At 36.4% G+C, this 19667-nt stretch overlaps 1 protein-coding gene across 2 annotated transcripts in view; it reads left to right on the forward strand.

Annotated features, from left to right (window-relative positions):
- SRBD1 (S1 RNA binding domain 1) overlaps window positions 1-19667 on the forward strand; it is a 227000-nt gene that overhangs the window by 191835 nt on the left and 15498 nt on the right. The window contains exons 17-19 of one of the 2 annotated variants that reach the window (XM_047782149.1): window positions 5355-5461; window positions 7040-7216; window positions 10198-10380. In XM_047782149.1, the coding sequence (XP_047638105.1) occupies window positions 5355-5461; window positions 7040-7216; window positions 10198-10380 (467 nt within the window). The remainder of the gene's footprint in view (window positions 1-5354; window positions 5462-7039; window positions 7217-10197; window positions 10381-19667) is intronic. The other variant, XM_047782150.1, reaches the window with a different exon arrangement.

The following is a 19667-nucleotide window of genomic DNA, read 5'->3' on the forward strand; positions in this document are numbered from 1 at the left end:
CCCCGGCTGGAGTCATCCTTGAATGAAAACAGGAAAGACCAACTCTCATAAAGGTCTATATTTAAGAGCAGTGAGTCTCTTTCTGAAGGCCCAGCAAATTGACCCTCACTTTTCATTTGCCATGGTTGAATGAGTGGAATAGGACCCCTATGATTGGCTTAGAACATTATTTTTCATAGGTTCTGGTCATGACCCACAGTAGGAAATACATTCTATACCATGACCGAGATACTCATCGCACATATATTTGTGTATATGTATATGTCTCTCTGTACAGTTAAACAAGATTCAAAATAAAGCTTCTCAGTATAATACCTATCCTTACTGCCTATGATAAAGTAAAATACTATTTTATTTATGTTTAAATATAAGGTGTTTTTTGTTTGTTTTTATTTTTCTTTTTAGGGCCGCACCCACGGCATATAGAAGTTCTCAGGCTGGTGGTTCAATCAGAGCTACAGCTGCCGGCCTGTGCCACAGTGACAGCAACGCCAGATCTGAGCTGCATCTGTGACCTACACCACAGCTGGTAGCAAATGCCAGATACTTAACCCACTGAGCAGGGCCAGGGATTGAACCCTCATCCTTATGGATACTAGTTGGGTTCGTTACCGCTGAGACACAATGGGAACTCTTAAATATAAGGTTTTTTAACCCTCAAATACAAAAATTTGGAATGACTTAATGTAAAGTATAAACTGTTCATGAACTTGTTCTCGTCCAAAACACAGGAGGACAATGAGCCTATCTGGTACTCGTACACTATGGAACCTGTTCTTCTAAATTGCGATTGAGTCAAATTGAAATACTCTTTCACACAGATAGAATATTGTGAATGGTAAAATAACCTTGGTAATAATTGATAGAGACAATCATCAGTGAATTCTGCACTCAAGGAGAATTGAGTGAATTCTCCTGGGGTTGGAGGATCAGTGGAAACCAGCTTGGAAGCTGCCTAGCACAGAGAACAAAAAGATAAGACAACTAAATGCAATATGTGACCCTGGCTTGGATTCTGGACTGAGAAATAAACGCTGTTAAGTAGATTTGGGACAGTTGATGAAACCTGAGTATGGCCTATCCGTTAGATAATGTTACATTGACAATAACTTGCCTGATTTCGTTTATCATACAATGGTATGTAGGACCATGTCCTTGTTATTTGGAAATACACACTGAAGTATTTATTTGAAGGAAGACTATAAGGAAATTCTTTATACCACTTTTGCACATTTTTTCTAAATTTGAGTTTACTTCAAAATTAAGTTTTAAAATGCCAAGGGAAGTTGTTTTTCAGCTGAAGAAAATTTGCGTCTAGTTCCTGAGTTCCCATCCACTGAATGCATGATAGGTATTGTGTGTCATGGTGTTTAATCCTTTTAATATATTGTTGAATTTGTTTGCTAGCATTTTGTTTTAGCACCTATATTCGTAAGGAATATTGGTCTATAACTTTCTTTTCTGGTGGTATCTTTCTTTGGCTTCGATAGCAGATTAATGCTGACCTCATAAAATGAGTTAAGAAATGTTCCCTCTTATATTTTCTGAAGAGTTTGAGAAGGATTAGTGTTCATTCTTCTTTAAATGTTTGGTACAATTCATTAATGAAGCTATCCTAGAGGTTCCCTGGTGGTCTAGTGGTTAGGATTCAGCACCTTCACCACTGCGGTCTAGGTTCAGTCCGTGGTCTCGGAACTGAGATCCCTTAGCAAGCCGCTGCTCATCAGGGCCAAGAAAAGAAAAAAGAAGGAAAGAAAGAAATTTGTCCAATTCTAGACTTTTCTTTGTTGGGAAATTTTTGATTACCGATTGAATCTCTTGTAATAGGGACTGTTCAGATTTTATTTCTTCTTGAGTCCATTTTGGCAATTTCTCTGTTTCTAGCAATTTTCGCTTTTTATTCCTTTATGGTCTATCTAATTTATGCTGAACAATAAAACAATTTTACATTGTATACATATATCTGATTCAGTTTTATGTGAAGTTACATTTAAACCATACAAAATAAATCTTCCATAAAACTGCCTTGCATATCTGACCTAACATGCAGTTATCATGATAATATTTTGAACATTCCAATTGCTTCACGTCCTTATCAATGCTTGATATTTTTCATTTTAGCCATTCTAGTATGGATGTTCCAAGTGTTTTGTTTGGTTTTTAATTGCGAAGGTTTTAAACTGTCAATCTATAATAACATTACTACCAAAAACACATTTTTGTCTGTCATTTTAATTATTTTGTGTATTTGTAAAATCATTTCTAAGTTTTATTTATTTATTTATTTTTTGTCTTTTTAGGGCCGCACTCGAGGCATATGGACATTCCCAGTCTAGGGGTCAAATCGGAGCTGTAGCTGCCAGCCTTCACCATAGCCACGGCAACACCAGATCCGAGCCGCATTTGTGACCTATGCCACAGCTCACAGCAATGCTGGATCTTTAACTCATTGAGCGATGCCAGGAATCGCACCCACATCCCTTTGGCTAGTAGTCGGATTCATTACCACTGAGCCATGACAGGAACTCCTGTAAAATCATTTTTTAAGTCGTTTGGTTTTTTTTCTATTTAAAATGTGGTTCAAATCAAGTCAAAGATTGCTGATTGGAATCAACATTTTCTCTCAGTTTTATCATTACTAACACTTCCAAATCTGGTAGTTGAGCATGCTTCATTATTCTTTTTTTTTTTTTTTCTTCAAAGTTTAAAAGATGTGCTTTAAAGACAACTTGTATTAACTCAGCTTCAATATTATGATTGCTGATAATTTGAAAAAGTTATACTCAATAACATGCTTTCTGAAAAATACACTTTAAGTTTGTAACTAAACTTGTTTGAAAGAATGAGCATTTCACTAGTATAGATGATAATCATCTCATATTTATTAAGGACTTTGCCTTGTACCTCTGTAAAGTTACTCTTTAACCTCTCCATCAATCAGTCGTCAAAGTGACTGTCATTTATCAAATTCACTTGTCATTTATCACAGTTCTAAAATTAAGGATCTTAAGGATCCTCTAGTTGTGGATTAATTAAGGATCCTCTAGTTGTGAATTAATTAGGGATCTATCAAAAGATCAAATGATACATCAGTGAACAAAATGCAAGTTCCTTGCCAGTTTATGTATTCTTCTCACATGATAGTCTGAGTTGGCCACATTATTTATTACGCTCTTCATTCCACGTTAAGGATATGTGCAACATGCTTGATGTGGTCTATTCTATTTCTTTTTATGCTGGCGGCAAGCCACCAAATTAACTTTATGACCCACTAATTGGTCACAACCCTCAGTATGAAAACAACTGGTTTTACCCAGTTATTATCATCTGCTGGAGATGGGGCCAGCTTCCCTAAAGCATATGGCCTTGCAGGGGTGGGGCAGACAATCCAGCTTCTGTTTGGAAGGAGAAAAAGGGGATTGGAGACTGGAGGTAAAATAGGCAACCAACATTGTCTGCTGTAGGAACCACTACTCGTTTAGATATCCTAAGCATCTGATGCATTTGGAAGTTTGCCTTTATTCTAGCAACCCCTAACTCTTACTTTTTCCTATTTGTTTAAAGTTTTGTCTCTTTCCTCAAATTTTTTTTTCTCGTTTCTTTCATTGTGCTTGCCTCTATATTGTCATCCATCTCCTGCCCTCTCAGTTTTTAAAGCACCCTCTTCATTTTGCTGATTCTCATCTACTTAGACAAAAAACAAACAAAAAAGTCTTCAGCTTCATAAACATTGTGGCTCCCTAGTAATGAGGTTCTCAATGAAGACTTAGATTTTTCTTTGTGATTGTTTTCATGGTTATATTTTTCTTTATGGTTGTTTTCATGATTAGATTTTTATAATTACGTCTGTTTTTAAGCCATTGCCTGGGTAGTTACCAATGAGGTTATCTCTGAAAAACAAAAGTATTCCTATACCCTTCAGTCTGTCTGAACAAAAACTTCTTATTAAATGACAATAATATAATCATAATACCTGGGGACTTTATTTACTGTGTTGTCTTCCTAAGAGTCGAAGGTTATCAAACCTATCCTTGTTTCCTGGAGACAAATAGAGAGGAAAAGAATGCCGACTCAAAGTTTCATATCTAGGAACAACTAGAGGATCCTTAATTTTAGAACTGTGTGTAGCATCAAGTGTTTTGCACTATTCATTGTGGTAATCTGGCTTCAGTTAGCCAATAAACATTTACTTTCAGATACCGCATTTCGTCAATTCTAAGATGCACATTTTGTCACATTTTAACACCCCTGATGTCAGGATGCATCTTCGAATTTATGGTGCCCTGTAGTTGCTGTAGACTCTATGGCACATCGTAGTGTATTGTCTTGTGTGAATTTGATTGTTAATCCTGGAGACATGACCGAACTGCAAACCCCTCACTGTTTTAGTCAATAAACCATGGAGCAACAAAACATTTAAGCATCTTTAAGGAAAGATAGGAGTTTTGTTGCTGTCCAAAACCTCTTGGGTTAAGATTAAGATAGGACTATAGAATGAACATCTGAAGCTTGAAAGTCTGTAGAGTATCACTCTTTGAAGAAATGCTGCATTACCTAGTCTCTTGGTAAGATAAAAGACAAAATGGGTGGAAAAACTTAGACATCTGTGACTCTGACTTGAAAAAGTGATTCTGAAACGTTGAATGCATAATGTGAAGACATTTTAAAACTACTTCACTGGGTTAGTTTACTTATATTTTCCTTTTTATCTATGCATAATATATGACTTTTTTTTCTTGGTGGTATGTAAAATAATGGTGCTTCTTATAAACAATAGTATCTTCAATTTGATGAAATATATGAGTTTGATTTACTGTCAGACTTACTGAGTAGTGTACTGCTTCCTATTATAATTCACTCTTTCTTCTCTGAAGAACGAAGGGTCAGAATACACGTGCAAGCAAAGATAACACCACAAGGCGGTGTGTGAATGATAGTGACCAGTATGGCCCAAAGTGTTCTTCCAGAACCTGCAGCAACAAAGTTGCCTGTGAGCTTGTTAGAATGCAAGGTCTCAGGCCCCACCTCAGACCTACTGAATCAAAGATCCTGGATGTGGGACCCAGCAGCCTGTGTTTTAACTACAGAATCACTGCTCTGGCAGAATTTTGGAAAAGGGAAAAAATACTGATGCTGTTATATTCAAGCCAGGAATATGAATAATTTAGTGAGTAAGAACACAGATTCCTTGAGTTCAGCTCAGTTACATTGACTAACAGTGTGTTTATGAGAAATGAAGAAATTTACCATGCTGTGTCTCGGCCTGCTACCAGTAACAGAGGCAAAGTAATGGAATAATCCAAGAACTGTATGTTCTTTAATTTGTGATTGATATTTGATCTTTGTCTTTTCAGCATGATGTATCTCAGACTCTACTCAAGGCAACACTGGACAGTGTTGTAGAAGAATGTGTCAGCTTTGTGGGAGTGGATATTAACATCTGCTCAGAGGTTTTGTTAAGGTGAGACAAGAAGTCTGTGGCAGAAGATCACAGAATCTTGGGTTTTACTGGCTCTCCAGTTCACATTCAGCCAGAACAAGGGGACATGTGTATAAAGTTGTCAAGTATAGAAAATCTATGAGTTCATACGTTGCTTTAGGTAATCACTCAGAGGGGAAGACATCATTTAAGAAAAGAATTATAACAGTTCACATTATCATTTTTAATACTGGAAATCTAAAGCGAAGAGCATATGGTAACTATTGAGTGCATTAGTGTCGCTAATAGAATTTAAATAAGGTTAACATAGAAAAAGGCTGTTTCCCACCACATGAGAGTAGATGTTTTTCACGAGTTCAGTCTTTTGCTTGCATCTATCAATGCTGGCAATCACCAAAAGATAAATCCTGAGGGTTCAAGGTATGGTTACCATATTTTTACCTTGATTCCACAAGTCGCATATCAAAATCTTCATCGTACTATAATCACATCTTATATTCTCTTTTTTCCTGTACTTGTAGAATAGCTGCTTTTCTGTTCCTAGCCTTGAATTTATTATACAAGTCTGCTGATGCAGCATGAAATTCTGGACCTATGGAAAAAAATCTGGATCTTTTTGCTTTGAAATTGAAATAGCAGAAAATACCCCTTTCATTTTAAGGTGTTGCTTTTCTGTCATAGCTACAAACATTCCATAATTCCATATATGGAATTCTATAATAGAATTAAAATTCTCTAATTAATACCAAGCCAACTACCCAATGATAGAGTTTTTATGTCGTGTGTGGGTACATTTCTATAGTTCAAGTATTTACTAATGAAAACAGGCTGATCAAAAAAATAAGGTAGTACCATGCAGCTGTAGCACCATGAAGCTGTAGCTATTATGACTTCTGCTGGTAACTGGCTATGTAAGCTGACCAGGAGTATGCAGAATTCTTGATTCAGAAATACAAGGGATGGGACGTTCCCTTTGTGGCTTAGCGGGCTAAGAACCGGACTAGGATCCATGAGGATGAGGGTTTGATCCCTGACCTCGCTCAGTAGGTTAAGGATCCATTGTTGCTGCAAGCTGCAGTGCAGGTTGTAGATGTGGCTCAGATCTGGCGTCGTTGTGGCTATGGTGTAGGCTGGCAGCTGTAGCTCCAATTCAGCCCCTAGCCTGGTATGCTAGGGGCTGAACCTCCATATGCTGCAGGTGCAGTCCTAAAAAGACCCCCCTCCAAAAAAAAAGAAGAAGAAGAAAGAAAGAAAAAGAAATACAATAAAAGTAAATAGTATGGAAACAAATGTGAGGAAAAATGTCTTTTCTTGCCCCCGTGTTAACCAGTTTACCAGTATCTTTATGACAACTACTGATTTTGTCAGTAATTTGCTTTCTGTTGTCCTTCTCTCTTCTTGGACGACTCTTTCCCCTTTGTCTTTTATATTTAACCCCCTTTTGATTAACTTGACTTAGAGACATGATAATATGTAATTTCAGTTGCTTTAATGATACAAGTCTTTTACATCATTATCTTTTCAAATGAGATCTTTTCTTTCAATACTCTTAGAACAGTTACATTGACCACATTACTCATTTTAAAAAAATTTTTTTAGGCATATCGCTGGACTCAATGCCAACCGAGCCAAAAATATTATTGAATGGCGAGAGAAAAACGGACCCTTCATCAACCGAGAACAGCTGAAGAAAGTGAAAGGGCTGGGTCCAAAATCTTTCCAACAGTGTGCTGGTTTCATCAGAGTCAACCAGGATTATATTCGAACATTTTGCAGGTCGTTATTAAAGTGTACACTCTTGGTTCTGTTATCAACCTCCTCCCGTATTGTTCCCCATCCTTCTCGTGGCATCAGTTCTAGCTGTCTCTTTGTTCATTCCTTCACTCAGTATGTGTTAACGGTCTGATCTTTGCTAGGAACTGGGAATACAGCAGGGAACAAATCATCAAATTCCCTGGCCTCATAGTTAAATTTTAATGTTGAGACAAACAATAAATAAACTAGTAAAATAAATAGTTTCAGATGTAATAAGTGTTAGCAAAAATTAAAACAAAGTAATATGACACTGTCTTAAGTTATTTATTGAAAAGTTGTGCTGAGTTTTGAATGAAGTGAAGCAGCCAGCCACACAGGAATAGGAAGGAAGGCATTCCAGGCAGAGCAAACAAGAGTGTGCAAGATCCTAAGACAGGACCAACCTTGATGTATGCAGGAGATGAAGCTAAGGTCAGTGTGATTAGAGCGCCACAAGCAGGAAGGACTGGTCCAAGATGAGGCAACAAAGAGATCTTCACAATGGCCGCTTCATAATGACTGCTGTTCCCCTAGGCATAGTTGGGCTTCTCCACTCCTTCCTCCCTGAAAACTGTCCAGAGCGTTAATTACCAGATGTGACCATTAAGAGCAAATTCTTGCCCTTTAATCCTGCATAAAGGCAAGAAATTGGGTAAACATCTTGCCGTTCTGTAATCATGAAAGAATAGCTTTTATATATCCGATACTTTGAGACTACCTGATTCATTCATGTGTATTTTTTTCTTTTGACAAAGTTATAATAAAGGTAATATGGAAAAATTATTTTCTTTCTGGAAAAGACTAAGGGAAAACCAGCCCCACTGGATAGTAAAATATGTTATGAACCTATTGTAATGAAACAGTTTGGTTTTGATGTAGAAATTGGTAGAACAGAATAGTGTCTGAAATGTATCAAAACATAGAGGGGGGTTAGTTTAAGATAAAGGTGACATTTGAGATGGTGGGGGAAATCAATTAATTATCCAGTGAGTAGAATTATGACAACTGACAGGAATTTGATATGTGGAGGGGTGGGGATAGGAGGCGCTATACTTCCAGCTCACACTTTATACCCAAATAAATTCCAGATGGTCATAGACTTGAATGGAAAAAGTAAAACTGTAAAAGTACCAGAAGAAAATACGGGTAGATTTTACAGAACACTGGAGTGGTAGAAGTTCTTTCTAAGTAGACCACAAAACTCAGAAGCCAGAAATGAAAAAATTTGGAATAAAATAATCCCATGTTTCTTACTGTGTTTTTTGAACACTTAGAAAATTCACAGTATAACAATAAAAGGAAAAGTAAAGGGCCTCTCAAGTTCTTACTTCAAAACAGTTTCTCACATATTGGCTCCTGAAAATAAGCTAATATAAGCTTATATTTTTAATTTTTTTAATTATTTATTATTTGTTTCGATACTAAGTCTCTTTCCAAATGTTACGTATAGATTTATCATTCTTTATAATGTCTGCACAGTATTTAGCATGGATGAACCTTTTAATCTAATTAGTACCCTGTTGATTTAAAGCCTTATATTTTTTTCAACTGGTTGTGAAATACTTGAAGATTCATAACTGTTACATCTCCTTGGTAGGTCATACCTTTATTCAGAATGGCCTATTGCTGTCTCATTGAATGTTTTTTACTTTGAAATCTATTTTGTTTGTTAAAATTATTGCTATATCCTATACCTGCCTTTTCAGAATATGCTTGGTATTTTCTTATTTTCAAACTTTCTATGGCATTTAATTTTTTATATGATTCTTGTAACCAAGTAGATTTCCTGGTTTACTCAATCTTGTAAATACACTCGCTTTTATTATATTTATTGATATGTTTGGACTTAATCATCCGTCTTATTACATATTTTCTCTTCATGCTTCTGATTCTTTTCCTTTCATGCTCTCTGTTGAATTTATCAGTTAACACGTTTCTCCCCGTGTTTCTCCTTGTTTTCCTTACTCATCTTTAACTCCCCTTAATGGTTTCACCTTTTACATCACTTTTATGCTTCTGGTGATGACGTGTAAGTTTGATTTGGATAGGTCTCTGGAGTTTAATAGGTGTCTCTGTCCTCCACCTAGAGAAGACCTAGAACCATAGGTCTCTTCCCAACCTTCCTCCCTTCAACACAGTGTCCTATGTTGAGATATCTGGGACTTTAGTTTCAGACTGTCCTTTTTATGTATTTTTTACATAATTCATGAGCAGTTATTTAACTAGTAATTTGGGGGGGGTTTTGTGTTCATCACTGCTTCTTGTAGCCACATTACCGTTTGCCTCAAATTCATTGTTTTTGCTGGAAGTGTATCCTTAAGAAACTCTTTCCAGAGAGGGTATATTATATGGCTTGTACTTTAGTCCTTCATGTCTGAAAATAATTCCAATTTGAATGGTTGTTCGGCTCAGTGTATGGTTCTAGATTCAAAATCATTTTGTCTCAGACTTTTAAAATATTGTTCCTCTGTGTTCTGATAACTGATGTTTGTCAGTGAGAAAACTGATGCCAGTCTAATTCTAGTTCCTTTCAAAGTAATCTGTTTTATTTTTCTCTCTCGATTTTGGAAATTATTTTCTACAGTTTCCCATGATATGTCAAATAAGAGTCTTTTTCCATTCGTTCTATTTTATACTCAGTAGGTTCTTTTGAGAACTGGTTTTTTCTTCAGCTCTGAGAAATTACTTTCTCCTTCTCCTTATTTATTTCCCTCCATTTTTCTCTGTTGTCTCATAGAATGCCAATTATACAGGCAGAATCAGTTGAGAATGTTTCTGGCTTTAAGTGAAAGAAAACCCTATTAGCAGTGTTTAAACAAATAAGTGGTAATTTTTATAAAGTGAATGGTTAGAATCTGGTTGCTGTTCATGTATACTTATATGGCAGAGAAATAAGAACATTTTTAATTAGACTTTTTTCTTCCCACCTCTTCACCCCCTGTTACTGTTTTGAATGTTTACAGTAGTCAGCAAACTGAATCTGCAGGCGAAATTCACGGAGTTGCTGTGACATCTTCAGCAGGTGTTGAGGTCACAAATGAGAAACCAGGCAAGAAGAAGAGCAAAACCGCAGTGAATGTTGTACTGAAGCCAAATCCTCTGGACCAAACGTGTATTCACCCGGAATCATATGACATAGCAATGAGGTAGGTCTGAGGCCCATGTGAGAATTCTCCATGCCCAGAGTGAGTTCTCTACAGCATATGGCCTTTGTTTTGGCATAATGGGGACTTTGAAAATACGACCGTGTTTAACATGACAACATTTTTCAGAAGTTCCTCATTGCTGAGTTATGTGGCACATTATTTTATTTCAGTGAGAAATGAAACCATTATTCCTGGAGCAGTGTCAAGCCAATAAACCCTGGTCCTAATGGTGAAGTAGCGTAATGGAAATTGCGTGGCCCTCTCCTCTGCTTGTTTTGGAAATTAACAAGACACAAAGGACTAGCACCTGGCTTAAAGCTTGTGATTATCTAAAGATAAAGCCCTTTAGTAAACAGCCAACTCTCAGATTTCTTAAGAAATATTACCCTGCTTCGTTATTACAGAGTCTAAGAAGTGATGTACTTTTAATGAGCATACATTAACGGAATGGTATGGGGGAGGTTTTTGGGTTACAAGGGAAAGTTTAACGTAAAACACCTTAAAAGAAAAAACTTTAATACCACATTTGATTAGCTCAGATTGTTTTAGTTCAGAAACAGTGACTTGCTGCATAACTAGATAGTTGAAGGCTTTTGGGGAATTAAATGACAGTGGGCTTAAAACTAGTGAATGTTTTAATTTTCATTGACTCTAAAATGAGATTTTTAACTTGTTTTAAAATAATTTATACTTGATTACCTTAATAAACATAATTGTAATTTCTTTTAAAAATGTTTAAGATTATAAAAACTATCACGTTGTAGAAAACCTAGAAAATAGAAAAAAAGAAGTAAAAAATAATATTCTGTCAACATCAAAACAGTGGTATCTGTTTTTCTCCCAGCATTTTATTATGAAAAAATTTAAGCAGAGAAAAGCTGGGGGGGAAAAAATGTTTATAATAAATTCCTGTATGCCCACACCTAGATTTTATCTAACATTTTACTATGCCTGTTTTTCCACTCATCTATCCATCTATTTGTCCATTAGTCCATCTCTTTTATGTATATATTTCAAAGGAAATTGAAAATATCAGTAAACTTTCAGCTAAGACTTCAGCATGTATGCCATGAACTAGAACTCAATAATTCTTAATTTTTTTTCTTTTGAGGTAAAATTCACATACATTTAAATTTTAAGTGTATGAGAACTGAGTTTTGGCCAATAAATATGTACATCTCTGTAACCCAAACCTCTATCAAGATAAAAACCATCACCATCATCCTGACATGTTGCTTTGTACCCCTTCCCAGATACTCCCTGCCCCAGCCAACTGGAACCAACCACATGTTCTCATTTTTTCAGCCAAAAATTAATTTACCTCTTCTTGAATGTCATGTAAATGATACCATACAGTTGTATTCTTTGTGTAAGGCTTCTTCAACATGTTAAAGATTTTTAATCCATGTCATAACATGGATAAGTAGCTGGTTCCTTTTGATTGCTGAGTACTATCCCCTTGTATGGCTATATCATAGCCATACTCCTTATTGAAGGAATCTTGCCTATCTCCAGTTTTTTGGCTATTATGAGTAAAGCTGCTATGAACATTCTTGTATAATCTTGTTGTCGTTGTTGACATTAGTTTTCATTTGTCTTGGAAAATACTTAGGAGAGGATTCTCTGGGTCATAAATCGAATGCATGTTTAGTTTTCCTAGCACCTTCTAGACTACACTCCAGTGTAGTTGTACCATTTTACACTTCTACCAACAATGCGTAATAGGAGTGCTCCTTGCCATCATTTGATGTTAGTTTTTTGTTTGTTTGTTTGTTTTAATTTTAGCCATTGTAGTGTGTGCGAGGTATCTGTTAGTGGTTTTAAGTTTCATATCCCTGATGACATTGAGTACTTTCTCATGAGCTTATTAGCCATTTGTGTATCTTCTTTACTGAACTGTTCATTTCACGTAACTATTTTCTAATTGAGTTGTTTGCCTTTTTATTATTGGAAAGTGTGAATTTTAAAAACATATTCTGCATACTAGTCCTTTGCTGAATATATATTCCACAGATAATTTGTCCCCATTTGTGGCTTACCTCTTTATTTTCTTGTTAATGTATTTCAGTGTGAAGTTTTTAATTTTCATGATGTCTAACTTATCAATTTTCTTTTATATAAAGTTACTGCTTTCTATGTCCCCCCAAAACCCTTGCCTACTTTAAGTCATGAGTATATTCTTTGGGATTTTCTTCTTAAAGCTTGGCTGCTTTAGCTTTTACATTTAGGTCAGCGATATATCTGAAGTTACATTTTGTATATGATTTGAAGTAGGGGATAAAGGTTCATTTTCTTTCATTATGAACATTTAGTTATTCTAGCACCATGTTTGAAAAGCAACAACAGCACAACTTTACCCATTTTTTGGTAACTTTGTTGAAAATGATATGACTGTATGGATCTATTCTGGCTCTCTATTCTGTTTCATTGACCTGTTTGTCAGCACCACACTATCTTGATTATTGCAACTTTATTAAAGCTAAGTTTTGAAATCAGAGGGTGTAAGTCCTTCAGCTTTGTTTTTTTAATATTGCTCTGAAAATTCTAGATGATTTTCATCTTCCTATAAAGTTTAGAATGAGCTTGTCAATTTATATTCAAAATAAAACCTGATGGGATTATGACTGGGATTACATTGAGTCTGTAGGGACAGTTGATGTCTTCATAATATTTATTTATTGAGCCTTTTGATCATGAATTTATTTTATCTTTCCATTTATTTAGATCTTCTGTCATTTCAGCAGTGTTTTTAGTTTCTAGTGTAGAGGTCTTGCATATGTTTTCTTAAATGTATGTCATGCTTTTTAATGCTATTGTAAGTGGAATTTTTTAATATGTTGTTAGTTGTTTGCTACTAATAGGCAGAGATACAATTGATTTTTTTATAGCAACCTTTGTATCCTGTGGCCTTGTTAAATTCACTTACTAGTTCTTAGTAGGTGTTCATAGATGCTTTAAATTTTCCTATATAGACAATTATGTTATCAGCAAATAGATAGCTTTTAATCTTCATACTTTTTATTCTTTTTCTTGCCTATTACAATGGCCAGGACTTTCAGTACTATGTTGAATAGGAGTGATGAGAGTGGGCATCCTTGTTGCATTCTTAATTCTAACACATAGTTCTCATTTTTTTTAGTATAAAAAACTGTGGTCTCATAGCAATTGTATTTTTAGTATTTGTTGCTTAAGAAGATGCATATGTGTGGATGGATTTATAGACTTCTTACAAGAATTAACATCTCCATTGATTTGCTATATGCAAATCAATGTCTTTTTTTACATTTTTGTTTGTTTCTATTACCTAGTTCTAATGTGATTTATAAGTTTTTCAATGTGTTTTCTAATATAAGCACAATTTTTTTGTTTCTGTGTACCCCTCTTTAAAAGGCTAAATAATCATCTAGTGGTAATAATTTAGTAATGGTAATACTAGTAGCAATTCCTTATGATGGATTCCTAGAAGTGGAATTCCTCTGCCAAAGAGTTTGCAAATTTATGTGGCTCTTAATATACATTGCCAAGTACATACTGATTTTATAAATGCCACCAGCAATGTTCAAGCCTGAGAAATCTTGAACTTTGCCTGTCGGACAAGACTTTCCTGCCAGTTTTCACATGGGCTGGTTTCTGCATGTAGCGCATAAAAGCCCTACCAGTGACTTCACCCTTCTCTCTGCTTCCTTTGGGAGTAGCTTGTCTCTAGGAAGCAGAGTCCTTGAGGACTTTTTCATGGGAAATTTCTCCATACGAAGTTCAACTCTTGACCTTTAAAGTCTAGAAACAAAAACTGGTAATTTATCTAATTTAGCTGACCATTCCTATGGAATACCAGTTTTTGTTCCTTGGAACTATGATAGTCATTTCTGGCTTTCAAATCTACTTAGTATAGACATCACTCAACACAGGTAGTTGATATTTTCATATAGTGTTACAACAGTGTCTTCCCAGGAAAGAAAAGCTCATTAAGGATGTGATTAAGTCATCATTGGTTTGACTTCAGCTCTATAAAAGTAAGTTCCATTGCAGTAAATTTCATTTTTAGTTATATTAGAAAACCAGTAGGAACATAAATGGCTCTAATGCTACCCTACTATGACGTCATTCCTAGAAATACGCCAAAATATGAAGCCATTAAATCTTTTTACTCTTGTATTTATGGTATTCTCTCTCACATTCATGTTTTAGAAAATTGAGATCATGAAATTCAGTGTCCTAAGTTAGTCATCTAAGGGCTTTAAAAAGTCTGCTTTTCTTTTCTTTACTACTTTTATTATTTATATTACTTTTTTAAAGTCTTGTTTACATGTTGATTCTCTATTAAATATTAAAGCATTTTTTATATGGGCTGAAAGTTTTTCCAGTTTCTTTAATTTTATATATGCTTATAATGCTATCATATTTCATATTTTTAAAATATGAATGTTTAATTTTATGAAATAAACCTATTATTCTTTTTCTTGCTTTTATGCAAATTGGTCTTTTCTTAAGATATCTGATTTCTAAGTTCAATTCAGTGTTCTCCATATTTTTTTCAAGTCCTTTATGGTGTCATTTTTTTAATCTATAAATTTTTTTTTTTTTTTTCTTTTTAGGGCCACACACCTGTAGCATATGGAGATTCTCAGGCTAGGAGTCAAATTAGAGCTGTAGCCGCCAGCCTACGCCACAGCCACAGCAATGCCAGATCCAAGCCATATCTGCAGCCTACACCACAGCTCACAGCAACACCAGATCCTTAACCCACTGAATGAGGCCAGGGATCGAACCTGCGTCCTCATGGATACTGATCAGATTTGTTTCTGCTGAGCCACAATGGGAACTCCTAATCTATGAATTTAATTGTTAATGATTCCATTCATCACTTCAGACATACAAAGCACTGTGGTAGGGCCTGAAGAATACAAAGAATGAACAGAGGTGATTTATGCTTCTAAGGAGCCTACCATAACAGGGGGAATGAAGCTTACAAATAATGGTAATAGAGGTCAGTAATTATTAAGTGCCCTTGTGAAGTGCAAATGTTGTTCACGGGAGAAAGACCTCATTTTCAGATAGGGGTTTCACCTAAGGTTTCATGTAGGCAGTGGCATTTGGGTGATGTCTTTAAGGATTTTAGCCAGTGGAAAGAGGAAAGAGCTATTTTAAAGGGCTGGAGACAGGAAAATATAGCTCAGGTCAGGTTTGGAGAGTAGTTAATAGTCCAATGAAAACAAACATTCACTGAATATTTCCTTATTACTAGTCAATTTAGAAGCATCACCTCATTTAAACTCCACAGCAGTCTTATGAGGTTAGTACTCCTGATATTCCCACTTCTTCAGGTATACAAAGTCTCGGATGGGTGAAATAAATTGCCTAACATAATTCACCTGGTAGAACCAAGATTTGAACCACTTTTGTGATGCTCCAAAGTCTGAGCTCACAATTAAAAAGCTAGTTTGGAGCTAGATTTAAATATAATCATAATGGTCTTTCAGATTAGCATACCCTTAAAGACAGTCTGTGTTAAGCACAAAAATGTAACAAGACTTGTGTTATGTGTGCTTCATAAGGAGAAAAGAAAAGAAAAGAGCATCAGAAATACGCTAGCTTTGAGTGTTACTCTCTGTCATCACATGGCTGAAATTAGACTCTGTCTTTCCTCTGAAGAAAACATTACCTCCTCCAATATAGGAAACTTTGCCTATTTATTTTATTAAGGGATGTGTAGAAGATGGATTTTTTGAAAAGGGTAATGTAGAATTTTATGCTGTTCTGCTGCAGATTTGGTGTTTCCTGAATATTGCACTGAAAAGAATTCCTTTCATTATGACCTGTATATTTCAAAATAAGCAGCTCCATGGTGACCACATTTAGTATCTCCTCATTTTAAGAGAGGAGAAGGGTGAAGAGCAGGAGTAGCACATGCATCCTAGAAATGTACTCACCTCTTCCAGAAGATGTTTTGTAGTAAGAGTGAAAGAGTACAGAATAATGCAAGGTCTTTAGGAAATGTCAATTTAAAAACACAGAAATCTAATATATGACACAGATGAACCTTTCCACAGAAAAGAAACTCATGGACTTGGAGAACAGACTTGTGGTTGCCAAGGGGGAGGGGAAGGAAATGGGATGGACTGGGCTTAATAGATGCAAGCTATTGCATTTGAAGTGGATAAGCAATGAGATCCCGCTGTATAGCACAGGAAACTATATCCAGTCACTCTTGATGGAACATGATGGAGGATAATGTGAGAAAAAAAAAACTCTCTCACTCTCTCTCTCTCTATATATATACATACACACACACACACACACACACACACACACACATGTATATAGATAGATATATGAATGACTGGGTCACTTTGCTTTACAGTAGAAATTCAGAGAACACTACAACTCAACTATAATGGAAAAAACAAAAATCATAAAATAAAAATAGTAAGAAAATCCATATTATGGAAGATACAAAGGGAACATGGGATTACGAAACCTACTCTTGCTACAGATAGGTTTTATTTCAGAAGTCCTTTGAACCCATTCTGTTGTAAATCTCTTTTGCTTGTTTCAGAATCTGCTCACATTTAGCTGATTTACTGCATGTCCTACCTCACTGAAAAAAGTCAGAGCTACCCTCTTTAGATTGTGTCCATATCTTGAGGCATTCTGTCCCATACTTCCCCAAGCTACCCTTCCTTCCATCTCTTAATTCTCTTTCTCTTCCTACTCTGACTTCTCACTGGTTGGCACTAAGGACCCTTGATGTTGGTATTCTCTTGGTCTCTCTGAATCATAGTTACCTCACTTAAAAGGTGGGGGTGGAGGTGGGGTTGGAGAGTGGCAGCCAAGTGAATAAAGTCTTTTAACCTTGTGCAATGTTAAGACTGTCTCTTGTATTTTTAATGCCACCATAATTTTTTCTTTTTTATTTGGCCCCATAGACATATATGCTCCCCCATTCTTCACTCCCTACAAGCTAAAAGCAGCAACTACTTTTTATCTTACTTCCTCCTAAAACTTCTGTCTCAGTGCTCCTTCTTTTCATTGCCAAACTTCTCAGAAGAATTGTCTGCCTCTGATTTTTCCTGCTTGCTTTCTCCCAGCCTTTATAGATAGATGCCTTACCTCTCTTCTGGCATTACTCTCTCAAATAATGATCTCCTGATTGTCAAAACCAGTGGCCTCTTTCTGTCCTTAAACCACATACCCATTCTGCTACATTTGACACCATTGGCTTACTGATCTTCTCCCATAATTTCGGTTTTCATGTTCTGTCTTCTCTGACTTCTCTTCTTCCTCTGGCCCTCCTAAATGTAGATATTCTTGGAGTTCCTGTTGTGGTACAGTGGTTAACGAAACCAACTAGGAACCATGAGGTTGCGGGTTCGATCCCTGGCCTTGCTCAGTGGGTTAAGGATCCGGCGTTGCCGTGAGCTGTGGTGTAGGTCGCAAACTCGGCTCAGATCCCTCATTGCTGTGGCTGTGGGTAGGCCGGTGGCTACAGCTCCAATTCGACCCCTAGCCTGGGAACCTCCATATGCCACGGGAAGCGGCCCTAGAAAAGGCAAAAAGACCAAAAAAAAAAAAAGTAGATATTCTTCACATTTTTACATTAGCCACCTTCTTTTACTCTTTATGTATCCTTGAATGATTGCATCCACTCACATAGTTATCTTTATCTCTCACTCCTCTGCTGATAATTCCAATTCTTCTTTGCAACATCTCTGGTCCAGGCCCTTCTAAGCTCTAGCTCTCCCATTCCATTTGCCTGCAAGAGATTTTCTCATGAATATCTTAGCACTCAGTATATCTAAAACTAAAATGCTTATCCTCCTTTCTCCTCCTTTATAACTCCCTCCTCTCCTGTCATTAATCCTCTTTACTAGCCCCATAGAAAAACAAGGCAGACAAACAAAAAGAATTGGTCTTCTCTTATCCCATGATGAGTGGTTAATGGCACCACTATCTTTCCATCAGTTGAGGCTAGAATTGATGAAATTACTCGTGCATTCATTAAACATATAACTTCGGAATACCTGCTATATTCCAGGTACTGTTCTGCAGTTTTGGAATACATTCAAAGAACTCTCCTCTCAAGGAGACAGACGATATACAACGAACATTAAAAAAAATAGTGTAGTATGATAAAGGTAATATGAGCAATGGGAAAAAGAGAAAGAGCAGAGTAATGGGCATCAGGATTAGCAGGGTTATGCATAAGTGCTTGCAAATTTAAATAGGGTAGTCAGGGTAGGCCTGATTGACAAGGTGACATTTGAACAAAGTCTTGATGGAAGAAAAGGAGTTAGCAGATATCTGGGGGAAGAGTGTTCTAGGAAGAGGGACCAGCCATTGTAAAGGCCCTAATGTGTGAGCAGGCCTGACATGGTCAAGAAATAGCGGGGTGGCCATTGTGGCTAGAGCAGAGTGGCAAGGGAGAGAAAAATAGGAAAGGGCATTGGGAGGCTATTTGAGGGACTTTGCCATAATTCTAATGGAAGTCAGGAGCCACAGCAGGGTTTTGTGCTGAAGAGTGACATGCTCTGATTTACATGTTAAAAGGATCCCATTGTTTGCTGTATTAAGTAAGGGGTTAGTGGTAGAAACTGTGAGACCAGTTAGACTAACTGCAGTAATCCACATGAAAGATGGTGATGACTGAGACTAAGATGATGGAAGAGTTGGTGAGAAGTTGTCAGATTTTAGCTCTATTTTAAAAGTAGAGTCAATATGATTTGCTGACAGACTGAATGAAGGGTATGAAAGACAGTAACTGTGGATATGAATGACAAAAGTAATGCAAATTCCAGAGACATTGGAGGATGAAGGGGAAACTCATTGTAATGGACAGGAATTGAGAAGAGAGAAGTTGAAAAACTAAACTTTGATCACTCCCCTAGTTGTTTTTTCTAGTCTCATGGCTTTAATGGCTTTGTAAAGCACATGCCTCTTAAATTTATAAGCTTACCTCAATCCACTCTTCCAAATTCCAGACTCATGTAACCAACTGCCTACTTGACATCTCAAACATAAGATGCCTTAAACTGAACTCTAGGTCTTTCCCCAGATCTTGCTGCAACCAGTCTTCCTCATCTCAGACGGTGCATTTCATCCTTTTAGTTTCTCAGTCCAAAAGCCTTGACCCTACGTGATACTCTTATCTGGAAATGACCTCTTTCTCCTGTGAACAACTTTGTGCTTCGCAAAGAGCCCTTACTAATTATTGACCCTCTAGTGTGATTATTTGTTGTTATTTGTTGAAAGTTGTTTATTTTTAAAGCTCCCTATTTTGGTAAGCTCCT

The sequence above is a fragment of the Phacochoerus africanus genome, chromosome 5 (genome assembly GCF_016906955.1).
Source record: "Phacochoerus africanus isolate WHEZ1 chromosome 5, ROS_Pafr_v1, whole genome shotgun sequence".
NCBI classification, from domain to species: Eukaryota; Metazoa; Chordata; class Mammalia; order Artiodactyla; family Suidae; genus Phacochoerus; species Phacochoerus africanus.